Source organism: Micropterus dolomieu, linkage group LG09 (genome assembly GCF_021292245.1).
Source record: "Micropterus dolomieu isolate WLL.071019.BEF.003 ecotype Adirondacks linkage group LG09, ASM2129224v1, whole genome shotgun sequence".
Classification (NCBI taxonomy): domain Eukaryota; kingdom Metazoa; phylum Chordata; class Actinopteri; order Centrarchiformes; family Centrarchidae; genus Micropterus; species Micropterus dolomieu.
The window spans coordinates 6678920-6705286 of NC_060158.1; the positions used below are offsets into that span (position 1 = coordinate 6678920).

Below are 26367 nucleotides of genomic sequence, written 5' to 3' on the forward strand. Positions count from 1 at the left end.
AAACCACTTGCTATCACTTGCAACCAGCTCACAGTGAAAAACATTTAATACTTTTACATACCCCATATAAATATTTTAGGGACAATTATAATTTTCGACAGTTTAACACCAGAATATTGTTAAAACAAATAGTTTGAGGAATACAAGTGAGTGGAGTGCTTAATTGACTGAAATGAATCATTTAGGCAGGTGTAATATAGTCCCGCATTGCTAAAGACCAAGGGTATGCATTTAAGGGTTAAGCAAGCATGATCACTCATTTTCTGACAGATACCTACTTTTCAGGATTTGCTTATCCATCTATTTACTCACCAGTCTGGTGTTTTCCTCCTCAGAACCAGAAGCCTACCTCGGAGGAGATCCTGCTCATGGCGGAGCAGCTCAACATGGAGAAGGAGGTGATTCGTGTTTGGTTCTGCAACCGCAGGCAGAAAGAGAAACGCATCAACCCCTCCAGCAGCACAACCCCTCCCCTACCCAGCCAAACCTCGCCTGTTGTGTCACATAAAGCCTCCTGCTACAGCCCGCACATGGTACAGTCCACCGTGAATCCACTAGCCTGTTACTACTCTTACTCTACCACTTTCTTATATAATTTCAGAAGTTGGCCTGATATTTGTTTCACAGATGGATGGAAATATTTCCCGATTTCCTTTTTCCTCTCTCCCTCTCCAGATATCGAGTCAGGGCCTGTCCCAGGTCACCACCAGCCTCAGCACAGCAACAGGTCAGCTGTAATTACTGTTTGTGCCTGTGTAGAGTCTCATCAATAAATAATTAAATGTTAGAGCAGTGTTTCTCAATTGTGTTTTTGGAACCCTAAGGTCGATCACAAGAAGATTAAACTGGTCTTGATATTATTTGGAAGAAGTTGATACTTCTGTATTGTCGGAGACTAAAAAATGATTTCTGTGAGAGAAAGATTGAAGTAGAAAACAATGATGTTTTGTTGACAACAACATGGAAACACGGGTCCCATCTTGAGCTGTTTACCTCCATGAGTCATAACTCGTCCTCATGATTTATAGACCTTGGCTACACTGTGAGCTATCCCAGGCTTCACAGATATGACAGATAGCCTGACAGGTAACAAACACAGCTGGAAATTTATTGGCCCGTTGAGCCAAGGCTAATACTTTCCAGTCGCAAACTTCCCTCTCCAGTCTGTAGTCGGAGTTAAAGAAGACGCTCAAAAAGTTCAGGATCCTGACTGTTGATGAAGAACTGTGTCACCAAAGTGTTTATTTAGTAATAACGCTGTAACTCATCCGTACAGTGACAACAGGCCCTTTACATGACATCAATATCCCTCTTCTTCTCTTCCCCTCAGCCGCCAGTTCGTCACCTTCAGCATCCTGTCCCATGACTCCAGTAAGCTCAGCTGCAGTAGGCTCCACCTCTTCTGCTGTGACCCCGCCCCCTCATAGCACAGCCAGCCCCGCCCCTCCCAGTCTTGGGGCCCACGGGCTCAACACTGGGTAAGTGCTTATGTCGTGGTAAAAATACAAAACACGGTGGGTATCTAATCTGCAGTGCCGTTTTCATCTAAGACAGTCTCAACATTTCAAACTACAGTTCAAAGTATTTACTTTTGATCATTTGCTTTGGTCACTGGAGTAACATGATGAGTGGAAGTGGAGCAGAAACAATTAGTGGATCAGCAGAAAAGTCGACCAAACAAACATCAACAATGTTTGTTTCAAACACTCTACTTCCAGTGTCTCAAATCAGAGAATTTTCTGCTTTTCTTTGTTTTCAAATTAAATCATCAATCAATATAAATCTTTATTGTTACATATAAAATAATACACTGTACCACGTTTTACGAAATTTGTTCTCTGCATTTAATCCATTTTAATTAGGAGCAGTGGGCAGCCACTGTGCAGCGCCCGGGGACCAATGGCAGATTTAAGCCAGTGTCTTGGTCAAGGGCACTGACTCGAACCTAAACTTGAACCTCAACATACATGTTTAGGAAACCCACACAAACACCAGGAGAACATGCAAACCCCAGCCAGGAATTGAACCTTCTTGCTGTGCGGCAATAGTGCTAACCGCTGAGCCACCACTTTGTATCCTTGGGAAATAAATATATTTGGGTTTTGAGCTGTTGATCGAGTAAAGCCATACATTTGAAAACATCACCTTATGTTATTAATTAATAAACTAAACTATTAATTGGGGAAAAAAAACAATCAACAGATGAATCAATAATGAAATGAATCATTAGTTGGGGCCCTAGATTTGATAAGAAAACATTATAAAATGAAAGACCAATTCTTTGGAAAAGTCTACTTTACTCTTCTGTATGAAAATACAAATATGAAACAAGTAGGGCTGGGCGATAAGGCCAAAAATGTTATCACGATAAAACATTTCATATCATTTGATATCGATAATTATCACGATATATGTCAAATCATTATTTCTTTCAAGTATAAAGGCTGATTTTTGCTCCTGAGTGAAAATTGAAGAAACCAGATGGTTACTTATGTGGTTTAAAGTTTTCTTTATGGTCAGAACGTGACAAACACTTGATGCCAAACAGTGGATCACTTCACAAATCTGAGGTAGAACATTCAAAAAGATTATGATAAAAATCTTTTTCAACAAATATGATTGGTAAATCTTTTTTCAGTCCCCTTTTCTCCACAAAATAAATGTTTTAATAGAAAAATTAAGTGCTAATTTGTCCATGATTCAAATGAATTCAATCAAACATTTATTTACAATATATTGAACATTTATTATATTGTTATTGAGGAAAATTATATTGCAATAATTATCATATTATTGTTTGATTGCCCAGCCCTAGCAACAAGCTACAATACTGTTTACTGTGTCAGGCTCCCTGTTTAAATGAGTGAAACCTCATAAAACTCAACAACCTGTAATGAAAACATGTTTAACTTGACATTACCTGATACATAGCTGCATGTTGCAGAGAAATATATTGTATTCCATTGTTGAAGGTATCTCTGACTGCTGACAAACCAGTTTGATTGTGATTCTGCATTTTCTCACACATAGGGAAAAATATACAAGAGACTTAAGTCTTCAGGTTTACATCACTGATTAGTACGGTTTATATCACTTAACCTGGCAACTGTTTCTCTACATGTGTGAATGTTCGTGTGTGTGTGTGTGTGTGTGTGTGCGCATCATCCACATTTCAGGAACACAATGATGGGAGTAAGCACAGGGATGAACCAGGCCCTCATTGGCAGCAATCCCCTGGCTACCATGCAAGGTGTGTGTGCATGAGTGTATGTGTGTGTCTGTGCATGCAGACTGTCCCCTCCAGCTCAGCGAGTCTTCATGAGTCTCCATTTCTAAAGACCACTTCCCATTTCACCCTTCATCCATTCTGTCCAGAATGAATTTCCTTGCAGCCACAGTCCTCCTCTTCAGCACAAACTTTTTGAATCGCTCAGTATGGTGAAAGATTCAATTTCATTCCCATACAATGGTCTGCTATTATCACAAAGTGACAAGAGCCCCTTATGGCAAAGCTTAGGTCAGCTTACAGTAAACAGTTGAACAGGCACAATCCCCTCCCTCTCAATATCTTGGCCTGTTGGCTAAATAACTAGTTTCCACTCAAAATTCCCCTTTTTGAAAGAGATGATCTGCTGCCAAATCAATTAAGCATCACAAATAAGGTTCGTTGAGCTCAGCTTTGAGTCCGTCATGTGGCCCATCTCCCTATAGCGTCGATTCAGACCGCCCCCCCCTTTTCTACCGCTGTTTTCGGCGTCATTCAAAGCCGGCCTCCTCCAGGCCATGTGTTGATGAGAAGGATACAGTCTGTTATGGAAACTGCAGCCCTGGCACTGTCGGCTCTGATAGAGTTATAGGCTGAAGGAGAAATGAAAGAGGAGCTTCGGTGAAAAGAGGGGGTTGAAATGAAGTGTTGACGTGAAAGGATTTCTGGTTTGAATCCCTCCGGGGACACACGCTATGAATGTTTACACTTATGGTGCTGTAATGGATAAAGGTGTTGACTATTACACTGGAATTCAAAAGTCTGCAGGTGTCACTCTGTTGCAGTGGAGTTCTGAGTGATAGGTTATTTTGCCATGTTTGCTGCAGTAATTTAGCATGAGATGCTTTTCAGAGTTGGCGTGATTCTCATTGCAGTATAATATAATGATGCTACAGCCTTGAAACATGTCTTCTAAAATAAACCTATTTAATTGTTTTTCTATGAACAGTATGCCACCTACTGTTGAGTTTAAATTTATTAAATCATTTTTTTTATGTGGCGGTACTTGGTTCTGTGTGACAGTCAACAGATGCTTGACTGACAGGATCACTTAGAAAGTGTTCATTTTCAAACTTTCACAAACATCTGACTTAATCTATTTCATCATCCTGTAGAAGTACACATTTCTGTGCATGTGCATGTGAAGATAAATAACCATCTACGTTGTTGCTGATCAATTATCTCCTTGCATTATAGGGTTGAATATTCATTACCTTCAAATGTAAATAGAAACATATTCATTTCTAAGGATCAGTTCACCCAAATTACAATCAAAACATATTTTCTACTTACTTGTAGTTGTTGTATCTGTCCATGGCAATAATTTTATCTGCAGGTTTTTAGATTTCTGTCTCTTTTTTTTCTATGAGACTTCTGCAATAAAATTGAATTTTGTGTGTAGCGCTCACAGCATAGAAAAATGTCATTTCAACATGAAAAAAGTGACAGTGTGTCTTTCCAGGATTAGTGTTAGAACAAACTGACAACTGTGTTGAATGGAACTACTTTTTACTACAGAAAGTGTGATGGGTGAACAGACATTTCATAATTTATACTTGCCTATCAGTCATTTATATTTATGCTATAGATGAGACAGTGTATAAAAGTTGCTTCACTGTTTGTGTTAGTAAGTCCACTTACTCTGCAGTCTTTTGTCATCATTTTTATCTGCAGCATCCAGGTTTGAAATGTTACCTTTTACTGACTTCTCTTTACTTTCTGTCTTTTTCTGCCCTCTACATTATTCTCTTTACTCATCTGCTCTGCCGGCTTTTCTTTCCTCTTCTTTTTATCCTCTGCCTCCAATAATCCCTCTCTCCATCTTTCTCTTCACCTCCTCTTCTGTCCTTTCTGCATTTTTATTGTGTCCCATCTCTACCCTCTTTATCCTCTTCAATGCCACAACATCTGTTTGTCGGCTCTTCCTTTCACTCTTCTTCTATTTTTTCGTTTTGAATCCCTTTTTTTTCTCTTGACTTTCTTGTCTTCCTGTCTGTATCTTTCCCTCCCACTCCTCCTCCTCTTTTCTTTTCAACCCTTGTCTTATCTCTCTTTCCATCTTCCTCCTTCCCTCTTCCCCTCATCTTCCTCTCTTCCAACCCTACCAGCACTGGCAGCCAGCAGCGGTCAACTGCCCATCTCCAGCCTTGAGGGGGGAGCTGGTCACATGCTTCTGGGTGGACCTGGGGGTCCGACTGTCCCCCCTTCTTTCCGCTCCTCCCTATTCCTTAACCGCCCCACCCTCCTTCCTATGGTGACCGGCTCTATGGCGACAGCCTCCACGCCTGCCATTGGACTGGTCAGCGGGGGTGGCAGCAGTGGTGGTGGATGCGGCCCAAGGCCCCCCTTCTCCCAATCTCCATCCCACGGCGCCAGCGGCCTCATGAGCCCAACCTCATGCCCAGAGGAGTCCACATCTCCTTGTTCAAGTCCCGCCTCTTTCTGTTCCTTCAGTGAAGCCTCACCGCCGCCCCTGGGAGGGGCCATGGCCGAGTGATCGCTGACTGACAGCCAAAGTATCCTATTAGAGGAGGAGGAGGAAGAGGAGGAAGCAGAGCGTTAAAGGAGCTTTAAAAATCTAAATTTACAATGTCGCCTTTCAACCAAAGCCATCTCTCTGTCTGATCCATCTCTGATTTCGTCTCTCTCTTTCTCTGTCTCCCCGCTGAAGTCTTCTGAAGCCAAAAATATACACAGATTGATGAGGGGAGGAAGCAAAGAGAGAGGGAGGATGGAGAGGATAGAGAGAACTGCAGAACGGAGGGGGACATTTGAAACCAAATAATGATCTACTGCTGGAGAGGTGGCATTGAGGAGTGCTTTTGCTTGGCATCGAACACCGTGCTTTTTATCGGCTGGAGAAAAAATAAACTCGCTGAGGGCAGGGATGAGAAGCAAAACTGTGTGTGAGTAATGGGAGGCAAAAAGAAAAGACTTGTTAAACAAGCCTTGGAAGGTCATGTGGTTGCAACCAAATTTAAAAAAAGATGCTAGAAGAGAAAGACACACTTACAAAGATGAAAACCAAAATCTCCAAATACCAAAAACTGAAAACCAAAAAAGACACAAAACAACAAACGGAGAGAAAAGCTTTAGTTCAAACTTCTGACCTGTCCAGGATCAGTTCAGCACTCCATTTTACTTCATGCCAAACATTTTCCATTTTAGTCAGGACTTTCATTATTCTCATTTTTAGTTAAGGATTTACAAAACATCTATTTTTCTATTATTTTCTATTCATCACTCTTTATGGTATTTCTTGCCATATGCGTAAGTTTAATGTTTTACAGCTGATCTCATACGCAGGATATCTACCTACCTCTCTCTTTACAGCTTTACAGTGTGAACCTACCTTACATTACAACAGGCAGTGTTTGTTTTATCCAGCCTGGAGTGGCAGATGGGTGGGGTTTACTACTATAATTACTAGCATCAGGTAAGATGCCAATCCATACAGACTGTAGATGAAAATAACTTTAAAAAGCTTTCTTGTGAATGCCTGAGGTTTCTGGTATTCATTAAATACCCACCCTTCTGGCACATAAATAGGATAAAACCAACCATATGTGAAGACCATAAGTTGATTTTTTGGGATAATTTACATCTTAATTTTCTCTTCATAAAGAAGTTTTCTATCAGGATTTTCATCACCATTATCATCATGATTATCATTATGAAAAATCTCATTGTTATCTTTAAAGTTTGCTCAAACTGACATATACACACTCAACAGTATTTATACTGCCTACAAAGAGGATTCACACAAGCCACAGGCAGATGTGGACAGTCTTGGCATTTTTTTCAGCATTATTTGCCTTCTTTTATTTGTTATCAATCCATACACACCCACATCATCATCATGTCATCTTCCAGACTGCTCATCTACCACCAGACAGTCACTCTTGGATACCAAAGCATCGCCTCTGGCAGCGTTGTCTCTGGATTCGCCCGGGAGACGAGTGTCCAGACAAAACCTCAGCAGTGTCAAAGGGAAAAAAATACACACACACTACAAGCGTAAGAAAGAGTCCAAACCAAAAAAAAAAAGAACAAAAGAAAGAGGTGAAGCACCGGCGTTCCCCTTACTGCCCCCAAACCCCTGCCCTCCATCCCTCCCTCCCATCTGCCCCTCTCCTTTGTCTCCTAAGATCAGATCAAAGGGCCAAAAGAAAAGAGGAGAAGAGGAGGAGGAGAAGGAGAAGAAGTCAGGAGCGCAGGAGCCAAAGGTATGAAAAGCTGCAGGGGAAAACAAGAAGAAGAGGAGGAGGAGAAGAAGAAGGGAGAAGAGCAGGAGGAGGTGCGCTAGAAGCGGCGGACCAAAAAACCAAAAAGTAACCCAAAACCAAAAGCTACTACTACTGCTACTAGTTATGTATGAGTGACTAAACCGTAACTAAACCAAATACAAACAAAGAGTAGGAGGACGAGGGGAGAAAAGGGGGGAGTAAGGCCCTGTCTGTCCGTTCGTCTTTAGCTGTGATTGCTGTTCTTGTATCGACAGACAGAAATCGTTCCCTCCCTCCCTCTGCCAGCGACCTCGGCTTTGTTCTCACTTTCTTTTTCCTGGATGGATAAAATATGAAATAACCTCAACAAACTGACTTTGAGAATATATATATTTTTGTTTTTGCTTTCCATAGTGTGTCTGTTAATGATGTATGAATTTGTCTCATTGCTTTCTACTTATTATGCGGCGGGAAGGAGGGAGGGTGGGGAGGTGGTGGGTTTTGGCAACATGTTGCCTATTTTCATATCTTCTTGTCTCTTCGGCTGTGCTCTGGGTTTTTTATTTTTGTTTATGGTTAAAAAATAACTGTGAAAATGTAGCTTCCGAGACTTAAAAAAAACAAATGTTTTTTAGTTGATCCAGAATATTGTGAAAAAGCCAAAACTGAAAACCAAAAGCAAAACTTTTTAGACACACAACCAAACCAAATAGAACAACCAAACCAATGCACAAGTTGTACGAGTGCTCAGCTGAAGTGGGTGCGCATGTGTGTGTGTGTGTGAGAGAGAGTGTGTTTGTGCATGTATGTGTGTGTGTGTGTGTGTGTGTGTGTGTGCTTGTGTGAGCATCTGTTGGTATAAAGATAATTCTCTTGATACAAACCAAACTGTACAAAAAGACTCTGTTCTGTCACATTAACATGTTGGACAAACTAATAATAATTTTCTCTCAATGCTTATTTTAGACAGTTAAAAGCAAAACTCTGGTCCTTTTCAACCTCGCCCCGTTTTCACACAGTTCGCCCATCATACTTATCGTCTTCAACTTTCTCACCTGCTGCTTTGAGTGCGTAGATGCAGTTAATTTCTAATAGAAACTCCCAAAAATTCTAATCCAAAAGTGAAACACAAAGCAGCATTTTCAACACATTTGTCATCTTGCAAAAAGATGACAAATGCAGTCTTTTTACTTTATTTATGATCAGATAACTTTTACTATTATTTACAGTCTGCTTCTGAAGCTTGACTGTACAATAGCTGTCATTAACAGATGTTTCTTTACAGAGTGAGAATTGAGAAGTGAATACATGTTGAAAAAGACATGCTTCTTGTGATGTTGACTTTGGTGAACACTAAAATCTATCATTTTCCTTGAATGCATCACTAAGGGAATGTTTTTAGGGGATAGTCTGTGATTACAACAGTATTAACACATGATAACAAAACATTGCCAAAAAATAGGTTCACTGTGAAGTTGCTTTTCATACATCGCACTGATTTTAATAATGAAAGTTAGCCAGGGGTCACCTGGAAAGTAAGAACCTTCATCAATAATGGAAGTTTAATTTTAAGTTAATAGGCTAAAACATCCAAATCTGCCTGCAGATTCCTTTAAATAGCTCTACAGTGAAGCAGTTGGTGGTATTTTTGGGAGAATGGATCACTCTGGTGGAAGGAAAAGACAAGGCCCAGGTTGAAAATAGAGTTAAGCTTTAATGTAACAGACAGAGGCAACCAATGATGAAGATGATATGGGAAGGGAATGTGGGGGATGCTGATGTCTGAGGCGGATTAAAGGCTGTTAACGTCCACTTTTAGAGGGAATGTATTAGTTATTTTAGGTTTTTGTAGGGGGAAAATAATCTATGTTCAACTGCTCTTACTTGTTGCTGATGTATAAAGAGGCTGGGGCTATTATCGTGACGACCGAAGACGATGACTTGATTTATTGAGAACCAAAAGCTTTAAAACTGTTTATCTCTCATGGGCTCTTTGTTGGAAAAAATGTATTTATTGTATGAGGGGAGGCTTTTTGGGGGATGGGAAAAACGGTTCGTTTGTATTTTATGAACTTCTCTGTCTCTCACCTTGTTTATTTATTGACTCTTTATTTATGTATTTATTGGATTCTATTTATGTCTTTCTGTATCTTTGTAATAGTTTTTCAGGGGTTATTGTGAGGCTTGTGTCTGCAGAGAGGGGTGTTCTTGAGATCACGACAAGAAGAGAAGATGCCAAAAGAATGTTTCAAAGCAAAACCAAACCTACATACTGTTGTAACCTGAGACAGAGAGAGAAAGTAGCAGGGAAACTGTGACGGAGGAAATGAAGTTTTCAAATTAGCTTTGTGGGGAAATTATCTCTTGAAGTTCACTGTCCCATGTTTCCCATATCATGCAGAACCTGGAGTGTGTGTTGCAGTTTTGTAATCTTCAGTCAGTGATGTTTACTTCCCCTTTAGCACTGATTTTAACAAGCTTTTTAAAATATTGTCATTATTGATCACCATCCATGGTGTCAGGTGCAGTACACAGCCAGTTGCACCAGCTCTTTATTAGTTCAAACTTAGCATAGTTATAACAAGTCTTTACTAAGTAGATATTTACATATCAATTGTTAAAATTGGTTGCACCACTGAAACTAGTTCAGATTTGTCAAAGACGTAACTATTTACATCCAGTAACTGTCAGGTGTTGCTGTTACATAGCTAACATTAGTTCCGTTAGCGTGCTAATATATGTTTGACCTGTTTAGACTGACGAGTCAAAGAGCTATGGTCGACATAGCTAACCTGACAATTGATCAAAATACTTTTACAAAGTGATATAAACTTAAACTTTTACATTACATTTCGCAAAAATTACACAAAATAGCTGTAGCTATCTCTCATTACAAATGCTATTGTTGGTGTTTGTTGGATTAGCATAATTGAATATGAGTACTACAAACTCTGAAACTATTTCTTTAAGTATGCATCCCTACATTTACAGGATTACAAGGATTAGCAGTTAAGTTTTAATATCTAGATAACCCCTAAAACTGTCATATTTTGCCAGTTATGTCACAGCTTGTGATGCTAACGGTGCCTCCTGATTTACATATTACTAAAGTCTTTATTACTTATCTTGTCACTACTAAAACGTCTTTTTTATGGTGCAACCTGATATAGTAAATCACTTTTACTCTAAAACTAGTTAGTGGTGGCTAAGAATTTAAGGACTTAACACACAAACTTGGTAATGGACTTTAGCTCTTGCAACCCGATCCTGGTGGATTAAATTTGCTGCTTTAGGACATTCCAAACAGCAAATCTGGCACTGGAAAATAAACTAAACTGACTGTTTGACCCAGCTCAATTTCACACACTCAAAACTGGTTAAACATGTCAGTGGTTGTCACATTTCCCAACTTTCGCCCAGTGTTTTGGTTTAAAATCCAACATTTCTGTCCTGTTAAGTGAATTTCCTCCGTTCACGTCTCCTCCTCTCCTCTCTAAAAAGCTTTCTGATTCCCTCCGTCCCACTTCAGGACGAGGGTTTTAACTCATACCTCTGATACTCTGATGAAAAAACCAAATAGACATTCAAGCTTTAATGACAAAAAAAATACAAAAAAAAGACGTGACTTGTCTGAACTCAGGAGTGAGGGATGTGAAACTGGCCCTAGCAAGTTATCTTGATGAAGGAGAAACAAAGATTTTCATTAACCAGTTGTTCCTATGGCTTTAACCTACAGAATACACCGCCATGTCCTCTTGCTGTTTGGAGTTCAGTGAAGTGCTAAGGATGTGGCTGTGCTTTGTAGAGAGAAAGGTGTGTGTGTATATTCGTCACTGCTGTCGGAGGAAAACATTTGAACTCCAGGTTTCGTGTTTTTACTTAAAATGTGAATTTATGTTTTTAGTGTGTTGCTCGAGCATTGTGTTACTTGGGCCGTTAAAAATCCACTGCAGAGCTGAAAAACTGTGTGGATGTCAGATTAAACTTAAGAAAATACAAATTTATATTTTTAAGATTTGTGGGGGAGGGGGGGGGGTTCTCCGACAGCAGTGCAGCTCTGTCTGTATGTGTGCCTGTGTAATCCGACTCGGCTGTGGTGGACAGAGAATAATACCAAAGTTTAAACTACCACAGTGAGACACTACACTACAAACACAACACACACACTCACAGTCATACCATGTGTATATAAACATTCAGGATTCTTGTTAGGGACTGTAACTGCTAAAATAAAAGTATCCAGCGCCTGACATTAATATAAAAACACTGTCAGATAATAAAAGCACTTCAGGCCTTGACAGTTTTCTACTGTAGTTCTTCTGTGGCTGTGAATGTTAATTTTACTACTATGCTCAACTTTCAAGTCACCGTGACATATAAAAGACTTTTTTTTTTTTTTGGCCTTGAGAACACAAAATGTAATAACTGATAACAGAGTGGAAAAAAGGAGAGAGTAATTTCAGTCGATTTTGTTTGCCCCATGTTATCGTTCATTTATTTAGGAGAAATTTAAAAGAAACGTTTTCCTTTCTATTTTTTCTACAATGCAGCTTAAATCCAAAGGTTAAGAGGACAGCAAAGATAGATTTTACTGCTAAAGAAAAAAAACCTCAATAGTGAAAACCAAAGAGCTCCACTGTATCTTCTCACCTTGATTTTCTTTTTCTCCACGTTGTACAACTCCTACGTTTTTAAGATGGCTGTAAACTCCAAAAGTATTCTTTAATGTAGCCTAATAATGATGGTGATGATGATGGTGGTGATGAACATAAAAGATGAGACAAACACTGCTCTGTAAGCTTTAGTATCTGTTTTTTGGGTCCTTTTTTCTGTTTTGAAGTATGCTTACAATATGCTGTTTTTTGACCTCGAGGCTCTCTCTGTCTGAGTTGATTCTATAACCTGATTCTGTTGGAAACGTTTGGGTTTGAAACTGTTCTCTACTGTCCCTTAACTCATCGCTATCTGTGTGCCTGTTGTTTTGGGGGCCAGGGAAACGGGGACAAAACAAACCTGTAAGTGTTAGGAATAAAGTGCGAATTTAGACCAAAGTCATCTCCTGTGTCTTTGTTGTTTTTTTATTTATTTTTTGTAATAATTGTATTCAAGAATGACAATGTCGAAATTGTAAAAGACAAAATAAGACCAGACATATGATAGAAAACAAAATAGAATAGGTCGATCTACTGCATATGAGTGTTTTTAATGCCTCCCAAAACGACATATACAGTATCTCACAAAAGTGAGTACACCCCTTACATTTTTGTAAATATTTGATGTGACAACAGTGAAGAAATGACACTACTATGTGAAGTAGTGAGTGTACAGCTAGTATAACAGTGTAAATTTGCCGTCCCCTCAGAATAACACATCACAGTCATCAATGTCTAACCCGCTGGCAACAAAAGTGAGTACACCCCTAAGTGAAAATGTCCAACTTGGGCCCAAAGTGTCAGTATTTTGTGTAGCCATCATTATTTTCCAGCACTGCCTTAATCCTTTTGGGTTTCAGGTAGCCACTGGAGTCCCCTTCCACTCCTCCATGACGACATCACAGAGCAGGTGGATTTTAGAGACCTTGCGCTCCTCCACCTTACGTTTCAGGATGCCCCACAGATGCTCAATAGGGTTTAGGTCTGGAAACATGCTTGGCAGTCCATCACCTTTACCCTCAGCTTCTTTAGCAAGGCAGTGGTCGTCTTGGAGGTGTGTTTAGGGTCGTTATCATGTTGTAATACTGCCCTGCGGCCCAGTCTTTGAAGGGAGGGGATCATGGTCTGCTTCAGTATGTCACAGTACATGTTGGCATTCATGGTTCCCTCAATGACCTGTAACGTCCCAGTGCTGGCAGCACTCATGCAGCCCCAGACTATGACACCCCCACCATCATGCTTGACTGTAGGCAAGACACACTTGTCTTTGTACGCCTCTCCTGGTTGCCGCCACACATGCTTGATACCATCTGAACCAAATAAGTTTATCTTGGTCTCAACAGACCACAGGACATGGTTCCAGTAATCCATGTCCTTAGTCTGCTTGTCTTCAGCAAACTGTTTGCAGGCTTTCTTGTGCATCATCTTTAGATGAGGCCACGCAGACCAGTTTGATTCAGTGTGCGGCGTATGGTCTGAGCACCGACAGGCTGAACCCCCACCCCATTCAACCTCTGCAGTGCTGGCAGCCCTCATACATCTATTTCTCAAAGACAACCTCTGGATATGACGCTGAGCGCGTGCACTTAACTTCTTTGGTCGACCATGGCGAGATGTTCTGAGTGGAACCCGTCCTGTTTAACCGCTGTATGGTCTTGGCCACTGTGCTGCAGCTCAGTTTCAGGGTCTTGGCAATCTTCTTACAGCCTGGGCACATCTTTATGTTGAGCAACCATTCTTTTTTGTTGAACTTCCAATGACCAGTACAAGGGAGTGTGAGAGTGATAACATCAAATTTAACACACCTACTCCCCATTCACACCTGACACCTTGTAACACTAACGAGTCACATGACACCAGGGAGGGAAAATGGCTAATTGGGCCCATTTTCACTTGATGTACTCACTTTTGTTGCTGGTGGTTTAGACATTAATGGCTGTGTGATGTGTTATTTTGAGGGGACAGCAAATTTACACTTTTATACAAACTGTACACTCACTACTTTACATTGTAGCAAAGTGACATTTGTTTAGTGTTGTCACATGAAAATATATAATAAAAAATGTTCAAAAAACCCTCACGTTAGGTAGGTCACGAAAGGTAGCAATGAGGACCTTTCTGTTCCTCAGTGCTACACAAGCACATCAACCTGCTTGCAGATAAGGTTTCCGGTCGACATGCATACAATCACGCCCTGTGATGGTTAAGGTAAGGGGGTTGTCAATGTCTTTAACAGTTACATAGCTAGCGCTAATGATAAAAATAAACACTACAAAACACAAAAAACGGTCTCCTGGGTGAAGGTTGCCTAAATATCTATCATCCACCCTACCCACCACCTCGAAAATAGGATTTTTGTGGTTATATATATCCAACACCTGGTTGTTTTTCCACATGCACTGAAACACTCAATCTGGTTTTAAGCCCTTCAACGATCGACCTATGTTGTCATTTTCTGGGTGAAGACAGGCTGTCTAAAACACCCAAGTGCTGCATCAGAGAATGGTAGGGACTAGTGGGTACTACTGGTTAACAAAGAGGAGCAGTTGGCAGTTAAACATAATTTTCTCAAAAGACCAAAACAGAGCCACAAGGAACACCCTTAAGGCACTTTCAGGCAAAGTGTGGACAAAAAAGCCTAAATCTGTTCTGCTATATTAATGATTTAAAACACTGACCCCGATGAAGACACTGTGAGGTGGAAACTGTAATTAAACCATTAACATTCCTGATTAAATAAAGGCTTATATATAAATATATATATATATATATTTCTTCTCCTCCAGTGCCTGAACCTTTTTTATTTCAAACCCCCAGTTATTTAAATTCTGGACCACTTTTCCCCATCTCTCATAACACTAATATTTTATTTTAACTGCAAACTAATGTCAGTATTTTCTCATTTCAGATTAGCTACACAGGGTCAGGAGATTTGTGTCCATTGGAAACAGCTAAAATATGTTGTCAGTATCTGCTACTACCACATGGTGCAGATAAGGTAGTGTTTTTGTTACAAGCTCTTAGGAAAAGAAATCCTTTCTCTCTCTGATTCCTACTTTAAAACAATAAGACAATATTACTCTAAAGCTATGCTCGGAAAGACAGTCAAACATCAAATTAAGATCTTTCTGCTGGAAATATATTAATGCAGTCAAACGTCTTTCACTCTGCCATCTTTCCTTTCCCTGCACTGTTTTCTTCTGAATCCTCTCACATTTTTTGAGGTTTGTTGAGAGTTGCTGACATAGCAGGATGATTTTAAGCACACATGTTGAGGGGTGCCATTGGGGAGGGAAACCCCTGAATCATTCAGGGGGCCCGGAGAATGACAGGAGCCCTGTAACCTGCCAGGGATTGTAGATATTTAATGTTTTAGTGCTCTCTCTAGCTCAGAGGGTCCGAGATTTCTAGCGGCACTTCTGCACACATTCACAACTTATTTCTGCCCAATAGTACCACAGTCCTCCACAGTGCAGCAGCTGTAGCTTAAAGTGTGTTATTGTTTAGAGAGAGAAGATGGAACTTGTTTTCTTCCCAAAAAACTACATGCTTCCTTCTCCTCCTTTCCTATTTCTTCATCTTCTCCTTGCTCTTTTTTTTCATGAGTTGGATCCAGAGTGGTTAGCAACTTTTTATTGTCACAGATCAGCCAAACCAAAATCTCACACAGCTCCTGCGATCTACAGTAAACCGTAACAGTGCATCCAACTCCACATACAGATGGCTTCAGGGTAAAAATGAGTTTTCTCAGTTCTCTGTCCAGCAAATTACTGGGTGCTGAGATATATGGTCAAATCTAATGCCCATTTGCACCAGTTACATAGTAACAGGAAAAACACACACTGCTTCATCTGAAGTTTATTTTCCTTATTTTGTCATTTTGCTTTTTAATATCACTTTCGTTTAATCTGAGGTTTAAGGTCTAAAAGGCCTCAGATATTTTACACTGTATTTAGTTTGACTTTGTCCCAGTTGTCGATGAAACATTTTTACCATCATCTGCCAGCGGTGGTGAAATAAAAGGCAGATATGAGGCTTCTGTGTGAAATTGATGCTGTAGTTTTGACATTCAGCTGCCTCCCTTATGAACTGATCTCATGAAATAATGATGCTGCTATTGGTCCTGGGTGGTTCAGATCTGGGTGGCCTCGTGCGTGTGTTTCCAGGCAGTCCCAGTCTCTCTTCTGGGAACTAACATGTTGTAACCCACAGGTCCCTCAGGAGCAGCTTCGCCTGCTGCAAGGAAGAAACTAACTCTGTCTCTCTCCCTGTGTCTATAACACACACACTCTCAGTCGCTCTCAGTCCAAACTCCATCCTCGCTCTCTCATGCTCTGTTGCTACGTAACCATGAATGAACCTCTGTATTTGCTCCTTTACACACTCTGTGTGCCAGATGTGAATGAGCCAAATGTTTAAGAATCAAATTGAAATACCAGGTGTGAAGCAGCCGTGAAATAAGCAGCTTTAGTTTGACCACAGCACCGAACGCCTGGGTGTAGAGGTTGCAGAGTGGCAGGAATGACCTGCAGAATAGTTTCATAGCAAATGATGATAACTTTCCTGTTTCCTGATCTTCAGGATTTATTTGTCAGACAAACTTTTTTGTATCTTTTATGTTTTTGATATTTTTTTCTCCCTCCTCCCAAAAGAATATACACACAAAACAATATAACTCACAATAATAAACAAATATGTACCAACAGTAAACAACCTCTCAAAAAAAGTACATAATAATGAAGTAAAAGAGCAAAATACCAAAATGGTACTAAAATAATGTTTGGTTTTTGTTTTCTCATAGCACCCTTTCAGAAACTGGGTTTGTTTTGCCCATTAAATCTCCTAAACTTTCTAAAATTCTTTGGATTTTTCTTAAATTATACGTAATTTCTTCATATGGAACAACTCATTAAACCACATTAATACAGAGTGTGTGTTGCTGTGTTTCCAGCAACAGCCAAATGTATATCTATATATCTATATCTATATATTGTGGGAGGAAACTGTTCACTGTGACTTCAGCGGTCAGCATGGGCAGTATGATGAGTTGCAGTGTCTCAAACACCACTAGATGGCGTCCATTCACTATAAAAACTATAAATGATCATGATAACACAAGAGCCTCACCTACTTCAGTGGGAACATGATTTGTTTGACGTTTTTAATTTTACACTTATGAAAATCAGAAATTAAGTCATGATATTTTCTGTCTTTGGGGAAATATTTTTTAATGTGGTCTTAATTTATTATCATTTATACGCAATGGCATTTGAGTACACAGTATCTGCATATGGAAGATATAGATTTTTTTTTTAATACTAGTGAGGTGCAATATTTAGTTTGCACACTGCTACTTTTGTGACTTGAAGGACAAATTGACACAACACGTAAAACTAAGAAATACATGAAAAAACTGAGAAGCATGACTTACCACAATGAGACAATGGAAGAGTTGTTTAGTGGCAGAATTTAATGATGAAGCTATCTAATGTCAGGACTTGAAAACTCTAGATGTGTTAGCATGTTATCCCATTACAGTCATGAAAACAAAGCACTCTCCGTCTTTATCTGAAGGCTGAGAAATAAAATAAAAAACACCACCTTGAATCACATTCCTTCCACCACATTTCAACTAAAATACTCTCCTGTAATAGATAAAAGCAGCCTTTTAGATCCTTAGCTCTTGTCACGATTATTAGGCATAGTTACAAGAATTCTGCAAATCCAACTCTGGAGCTTCTTTAAAGAGAATGTTATTTTCAAGGACATTAATCTTAGTTTACTGTCTCACTCATTGCAAGTTATTGGTTAAGAGCATTATGTAAGATCTCTGCAGAGTATTGCCTTAGTTTTCTGTGGAAACCTTATACTGTATCTCCAGTTTAGTAGATATTTTTATTTCGCTTCAGCTGCGTATTTAAAAAAATTAATGTAATGTAAAAGCAAACTATTTCTCTCTGAAATGTAGTGGAGGAGAAGCAGAAAGTGTCATGAAATGGGACTACTCAAGTAAAGTACTGATACTTCAAATTTGTCCGACAAACTCAAAGCACAATGGTCAATCAGCAAAAGACATACTTGTTAAAGCTGTCATCTGCACTTGCTACTGCAGACAAACAATCTATTTTATCTGCTCTCGGTCTCTGTTATACTAAATGTAATGAGGTTTTGTCTAGATTTGAATCGTAAATTCATGTTGTAGCAGTTAGAGCGTTTTGCTACATTTCACATGTAACTGTCTGTGTTGTAAAATCGGTACAAACATGTCACGCTGATTTGAGTTACTTTGAATATATATTAAATTTACTGGACAAACTGTGCACACTACATGCTCTAATGCTCCTGGATTGTTTTTGTGTTTGTTTAGAAAATTATGTTTATTTAAGGTAATCCTCAAATTATTTGTGCTTCAGTTGATAGCCAATAATTAATTTCTCAGGACCTGTCTGGATGACATATGTTTAGAAGTATGCAGATTATTTACGTGTAAAAAACGTGTAATGTAAAAAAGACAGTAAAAGGACTCAATTCAAAATCCTACTTAAGTGAAAGTATGTAAGTATTATTAGGAAAATGTACTTAAAGCATAAAACTAAAAGTACTTGTAGCTGATAAATTATCATATATCACATTATGAATTGTCAATATTGATGCATCAATGTGTAAGCAGCATTTTACTGTTGTAGCTGCTTGAGGTGGAGATAGGTGTAACTACTTTATATACAGTTAAGTTTTGTCCAGTGGTTTGCAACCCAAAGTTTCACATGATAAATCTGAGGGCTAGTAAGGTTATTAATGTAGTAAGTATTAATTTTCTGGACTTTTCTCTGATTATTTTAGACAGAAATTAAACTGTTTGATTAGTTTAGAGGGGAAATGTCTCTTCGATGGAACAGCTAACAACTCATAGACAGGGGAGACCGGGTATGGTTGTAACATGGGGAGAGTTGTAACAACACCAACTCCACCTATTAGAGATAAGATAGGAGTTATGTGATCATTTCAGTATTTACCTACTTACTCAGGACTGTAAACAGGTACATTCAGTAAGTAAATTGTTTGACCAAGACTATAATTTGTTTAGTATCTGTACTATTACAGATAAAATTGTTTGACTTACATTAGATTGAAATGTAGTTTCTTTGACAACATGTGAAGCATTTTTTCCACTATGCTAACACAGCTAGCTAAACATTGGCTGACAGGGGTGGGGTGGGTTGTAACACGTCTTTAAAAAGTGTGACAACCATCTCCTATACATACAACTAGAGACTTTCTTGATTTTAATATTTTACAGAGTGCCCTTTGCAGTCTGGGCCCACCAAGCCTGCACTCCAGTGGTACCAGCATTCATTTGTCACCACTGTGACCAGTACTTCCCAGTCACATGTTGTCACATATGTTGGCATGTGTATCGTCACTCAGTGTTTTCCATACTCCGTCTCCGCTGGTGGAGAGGGCAGAGTCAATTAGACATAGTCTGTTGCAGTGAGAGAGAAACATTCTTCTTTTATTTCACTATACCTGCATATCATACCTGAATATCATGTGGTGTGAGTTAGATCATATGTTCAATATGATCTAATTGTTTTAATGCAAAATCTGAAAAAGCAACTACAGCTTTAGCTCAATGTATTAGAGCAAAAGTGTAACTTTTCCCTCTGAAGTGTAGTGGAAAGTATAAAGTAAGAAAAATTTAAATACTCAATCAAAGTATGAGTACCTCAAAAATTGTATAATACTTGAGTAAATGTAGTTGCTTTCCACCACTCTCCATGTTTGGTGTAATCAGTGTTGCACAGATCAGTCTGGGAGCAGACTGGTTTGGTTAAAGTGTCAGAAGCCTCCCTCAGATCGGGGTTTCCCCTCCTGATTGTCAGGATTGATGGATTTGGTGTGAACCAGCCTCCAGATTTGCCCCCCGCCTTCCTGTCTCTGCTAGAGAGCACATGGCTGCACGCCTAAAATGTAAATACGCAAGCCAACACAACACCACATCTGCTTCTGACGTTCGACTGTCTCTCTGAGGTTCTCTAATCCAGACACCTCCAGACACAACGTCCCTTGGTAACCACCGTGATGCACACAGTCACTCTGTAGCTATAGAAACAAAACTGTGCTCTTGGAGTGTGTGGTAGGTGGCCGGCTGCTTGCGGTTGGTTGGTTGGCGCATTGTCGGTCTGGCTAATCACCGCAGTCCTAGTGTGATGTCTGTTGCCATCACGCTCTTGACTTCAGCCAAAAGGAGCGAGACTCTTGCATATTGCTGGGCCTATAGGCTGCTTCCCGCCCAGGCCAACCCCACCAACCGGGCCAAACCTACACAAACACTGTGCCAGCCAATCTCAACCCAACTCAGACAAACTCAGTCTCAATCCAAAGCCAACCAAGCGTAACTGTGTGCAGCCAAGCCCACCACACTCCACCCTGCCTTAACCCAACATTTGATATTTAATACTCGAGACATCATTTTGCCAACACTCTCCTCCGCAGCGATTTATAACTGCAAACAGTGGAAGAAATCACCATAATTGTAGGTGGCAGGATCACCCTGTGGATAGAGGGAGCGTTTTGTAACTAAAAGGTCAAAGACTTGATCGCATCGACGACTGATTTGTCTGTCTGTCAAGTGTTTTTGTAAGACAATAAACCGCAACCACTCAGTTTTAGTTACTTTGGATAAGACTGGCAGCTAAAAGCCAAAACCACAAATATATCTAAGTATAAAAGACAATAATTTAAATGCAAATAACTAGAAAATGATAGAGAGGTTTTGTCTTTTGAGTAGAGGGAAAAACTAAGCAGCCAAACTTTCTCTGTGACGCAATTTTTCAAGTTTTATAGGACAGAAAACAGTCAAGTCATGATTGTGGAACTGGCCAACAAAACACTTTGTCAGGCCCTTAAATTGTTTTTATTCAAATATAGAAAGTAGACTGAAAAAACCAATCTGAGTCGGAGTCATCCTAATCTCTTAGTACTGTAACTATAATTTGTCTGAGACATGCAGGTACAGACAAGTGTTGACATACAGCAGAGCCTCCCATGCCTGTATGGTACAAGACAGTAGACTATACATGTCAGTCTAAATATATACATTATATTCAAACAATTAAGACACGGAGGATGAGAGGAAAGGGGGGGAGGAATGCTGCTGAATTTCAGATCTGTTTTCTTGTCAGCAAGACATGTGGAGAAGGAAACTGAACAGAGAAAGGGTCAAGTGACGAAGAACAGGATCAGAGGAAAAGGGAGAAGATGATATCGAAAAGGAAGTGAAGAAAGAGAAACTGAGGTGGTGAGTTAGGACAGATAAATGCAGTGGGTAGTGAAGTAGACCCGTGCTGGAAGACAACAAACCTCCCTCAATAGAAAGGTTCAAAACTTCTAGTAGAGATGAGAGTCGAAGCAGGAAAAACACAAGTTACACACTCCTGCGCCTGCAACTTTTGCATCCAAGCCGCAGACTTTTAGATCAACACTGAACAAAATCTAAGCACCTCGTTAGTATTTTCATTGGCCTGTCACTGTGTTAGTGCTGTCCACTTTCAAATTCTTTTCTGTCTCTGCTGTCAACAGACAGTAAAACGTATGAATGAACCAGTGTGAGATTTTGGAGGGCAAAGAGCCTGTTAGCATCGCAATCAATACTAAATTAAATGTGACTTCTAATTCAGTTTGCTGAGAGTGATTTATAGTCAGTTTCGATGGAGATTAAGCATCCTGAATAGTAAATTGTAAACTACTGCAGTGCTTTTTAAGACTTATTGTGTTGCATGAGAGTGATTTACAGCCAGTTTGGATGGAGACTTTTTTACTTGAAGGTGTAATTTTCTTAGCTTAACTTTTGTACAGCCACTTTCTACTTGTTACTTGGTTTGTCACTATTATGATAATACTATAATCCTATATCTCTATATTCTTTACATCTTGTGTGAGTAGGTTACTCACTGTCTTGCTGTGTGCTTTCTACTGTCTCTATTGCTAGTTTGGCCGCCATCCTGTAAATCACTTTGAATGGCACTAATAAGTTAGTGTTTGATTGATTGGTAGCAGAAAAAAAGTTAACTTTATAAAATAAAAGTTGTAAGGTTTTGGTAAAAGTCACACAATAGTCTCAATTGTTGTATTGGTGAGAAATTTCCTTATAAGTGGCCTATTGTTTGCTTATAGGTTTGCTGAAGGCCACAGTAGCAAGGTGTGTCTGTTATCTTGGGTTGGATTTTTTTCTGCTCTGTAGTTTATTAGAATTAGCTTTAAACATGCAATATTAGCTTTTTAGTGACTTCACAGCAGTGGCAGCAATCTGTAAACACAACACTCATGTATAATCACCTTTTTAGTTGTTATGTTAAACGTTACACATCCAGCAGTTACGTAGCAACATTAGCATTCATTTGTAGTTGTGTTTCTGGCCACCTGATTAATGTCAGTCCAGTATTCACTCTGCTTTTAGCTTTGTTTTGGTCTCTACCAACTCCTAAGATTAAAAAAAGCCCAGTGAATATTGTAAATACATTCATCAGGCTGCAAAAACATGATATACCAATGCAGCTACATGTTGGCTGAATGTTTAAGCAGGCTATTATTTGCTAACACATTAGCCTCAACAACATTTTAAGGCCAGTTTTTTTATATTAGGTCTGTGTGTCTTTGTTAAGTTGTTCTACTTCCTAGTGGCCAAAATGCATTGATGCAACCCATAGTGTAAATAAACTCTTTACCAGCTTTATTTATATACTGCACATGCCCCAATAACCCACCTGACTGAACAAGTTCAAGCATGCTACCTACGGACTGCTAAAAGTAATTCTGGGAAAATACATGCAGCAGAAAGGAACATGATTGATGATGTGCCGTCTTAATACACCACATTGCAGCTTCCCTTTAACATACAGGCAGTGTGTTTCTTTACTGACGCAGTTGACGGAGCTGTCTGGGTATTTGGGGAGTGTATTATGGGCGGAAGCGGTGCGTGGTGCCAATAGGAATAGGAAGAGGGAATTCCTCCAGAGATAGACAGAGGAGACTGTTAACACATACACACTGAGCTCTATATAGACTGACACCGTTCCACACATACCTTGCTCTCACTCTGACTGACTGGCTGCCCGACTTTCTAATCCTCCCTCCGCTCTCTCTCTCACTCTTTCTGCTTTCTCTTTCACCGTCGTCCCCTTCTCCCCTCTCTCCGTCTTGCCAACTCACACTTCTCTCCCTCACTCGCTGATTCCTCCAGTCTCGTGTACTGTGAATCTCTGGTTTCCCTTACTCATGTTCTTCTTCTTCTCTTCTCTATCCATTTCAGACTTGGCACACGGCCACAAATAGGTCAAATATAACTCTCACATTCCTCTCTGCAGTCACTCTTCCTCCTCGAGGACTGAATGTGGCCTCTATCTCTCTCCACATTAAAGGTTTATTGAATGTCACTCTAGCATGCGTCTGACTTGCACCTATTTAAATGCTCCCTTTTTTCCCTTTGTTCCCACCACTTGGCCACGTAGTGAGCGTTTGAGGATCCCCTGTGCTATTTGTTATGCCAGGGAACAATCTGCCATGGTTCATTAGTGCCAAAACTATTGAGTGAGCACAAAACATTTTCAAATGGTAATCATTCTGCAAGTCAGAATAACAGTGTGACAGATTCATAAAGCTCAAAGTATGTTTTAGGCATTAGTCCTGAGTTCAAGTCCACATTTGCTTACTGAAGCATAAGGAAAATGATAAAATCTCTTCTTCATCCTACTTCTGTCTTCACACAACAAAATTGTGCATCACAGCCCACATCTGATCAGGAGTGGGACAGACTGTTCTGTTCCCTTCTGTTCATAAACATAGCATAGCATATGACAATGTCTGTACTGTGTGATTTGCTGTATTGGTTATAATGATTGATCACAGACAGGGTTAGAAGAGACAGAAAGCTGTCACACAGTCCCCTAACCATTTTCCAAGAGCTCTCTTTCCCTTGTCCACACTAAAACAGGAGGATAACGTTTTCATAGTCATCACAATAGCCTTTTAACAAGGAAGTAAACGAACTGTGAATCACTTCTGAGCTGACAACGTTGCTCTCAGTCACCAGTGGCGAGCTCCACTTTTGAAAACCAGTGATTCGGTCAGTGACAGTGGTGATTTAGTACAGTCAGTTTAGGTAAAAGAATTTTTGACAAACCTCTATTTTTTCAGTGGAAATTTGTTTCAATGAAAACTGGTGACAGTGACATCTGTGAACTATCCAGTGTGTAGGCCTAGAGGGGACACTGTTTCTGGAAAGACGTGTATATGCTGAATGGGGAAATCAAAAGTGAAAGAAATGGAGAATGGCATCCAACACAGATCCCCAGCTGAACTCAAACCAGGAACATTGTAAATACATGGTCAACACCTCAAACCACCGAGCCGTCCTGTTGCATTTATCAGTGTGGAGAGTACTGCAATCGAATTTCCATTTATCTCGATTATATTGGGGTGGCGGGCATGAATCTTGACATTGATTCTTTAAACCCTGGTTAGACACAAACCAAGCTATCTGCATGGCTACTATTATGTCAGGGAGCAATATCAGCTCTGTTTTTTCAGTCAAATTTAGTGATTCAACACCTTTTGTGAGCTGAAAACCTACATAAAAATAAAGATTATTATTATTATAACACTCACCAGTCTGTACTTGCATGTTGCTATAGATCGTTTTCCTTGGATGTTGATTTGCAGATTGATTCTAACTCTGATTTGCTCTGATTTGTTTTCTGTTTGCTCAATTTTGACTTTGATAATCTGCCACAAATGATCAGCTCAGTGCAATTGCTAATTTTAGCATATGAGATGGCTTATTATTGATTACTAGTTAATTATTGAGATAAATCTTGGTCTGACTGTATGCAGATAGGACTTCAAGGGGGATGTTCTCCCTGAAATTCAAATGAACCTGAAACGTCCTCTGTGACCTCCTGAAGCCTAATAACAAGCTAATGGAAAGAGCTCTGCCACCCCTCTTTCTTTCCTCTATACATTTGTTTTCCTTTTCAGGAACCTGCTCTCTCCTCCCCCTCAACCTTCCCCTTTTTAGCCCCCTCTCTCTCTTTCTTTCTCACTTCTCTCTCCTCCTCCTCCTCCTCCTCCTCCTCCTCCTCCCCCATTTCTTCCATGGCCTCATCCTTCCCTCTTTCCTCCATTTCTGTCCTCTGTCTCTTCCCCAGCACAGGAGCGTGTTAATCCCATTACACATGTGTGAATACCAGCTGGAGGAGAGTGGCAGAGAGAGACAGACAGAAAACACAGAGAGGGAGAGAGAGAGGGAGAGGCAGAGGGGGAAAAGGGAACAGAGAGTGTTTGTGTCCGAGTGTGAGTGACTGCATACTCTACGACTGTGTCTGCTTGATGCAAAATCCCCTCATGTAATGTAGTGAAGTTTACGGTAATATAATGTTATGCATTATAATGAAGTGTTATGTAGGAGTTTTTCAGTTTTCAGCTCTAGTACTGCAGGGGATGACGTCATCATACAGGTGCTACACAAAGTTGTTTTTTATTTCAGAGACTGTAATTTACTTACCAATATTTTTTTGGAGAAATAAGCTAAAATATCTGTATTTGTTCCTAACAAGAGGTAGCACTGTGTTCAAATTTGTAATATTGTAAAAGTCTTAAACCTCTTTAGCCCATCAGAAACCCACCAAAATTTGATTTCATTTCTAGTGGTGTCCTTCTATATATTTCTTTTAAAAAACGACCAAAAATGTCAGGATGAATTTGGCTTTGGGGGATTCATAAAATGATGCACAAGACACGTAAAATATTTCCGTTAGATGGAACTGCACTTATTTCAACTGCATCTCACAATCATCATCAGCAAACTGAGGTTGGCTCAGTTTGAACAGACACTAAACAAATCCCTGGGAAAAGCTAGTGCCTCTTGAGTTCAGTCAAAAAGTCTCTTGGAGTTTTAATATTTAACTAAGTGTAAACATTGCACAGTTTAAATGAAAAGCTGGAAGGACAGAATACATAATCTACAGTTTATACTACATAATACTTTGGGCAGTGTGAAATTATAAGATTTACAAGGGAAATAAAAAGGGAAACTGGTTGTTAATGGCTTAAATGCATGCAGTTAAAACCTTATTTTGTACCATCTCTCTTATACATGATTTAAGTGCCTCTGCTGTCAAAACAAAATCGTCTTTTTGCCATTTGTTGTCGCTGCTCTCCGCTGCAAGTT

General features: G+C 39.7%; 1 protein-coding gene across 10 annotated transcripts in view; it reads left to right on the forward strand.

Moving 5' to 3' along the window:
• Window positions 1–26367, forward strand: part of LOC123976835 (POU domain, class 2, transcription factor 2) — a 99906-nt gene that overhangs the window by 67496 nt on the left and 6043 nt on the right. For 5 of the 10 annotated variants that reach the window (XM_046059195.1, XM_046059194.1, XM_046059196.1 and 2 more), the window contains 5 exons: window positions 336–533; window positions 676–727; window positions 1331–1478; window positions 3177–3250; window positions 5374–12546. In XM_046059195.1, the coding sequence (XP_045915151.1) occupies window positions 336–533; window positions 676–727; window positions 1331–1478; window positions 3177–3250; window positions 5374–5762 (861 nt within the window). In that variant the 3' untranslated portion in view covers window positions 5763–12546. Of the gene's footprint in view, window positions 1–335; window positions 534–675; window positions 728–1330; window positions 1479–3176; window positions 3251–5373; window positions 12547–26367 lie in introns of those variants that run through there. The other 5 variants (XR_006826434.1, XR_006826435.1, XM_046059199.1 and 2 more) reach the window with 3 other exon arrangements.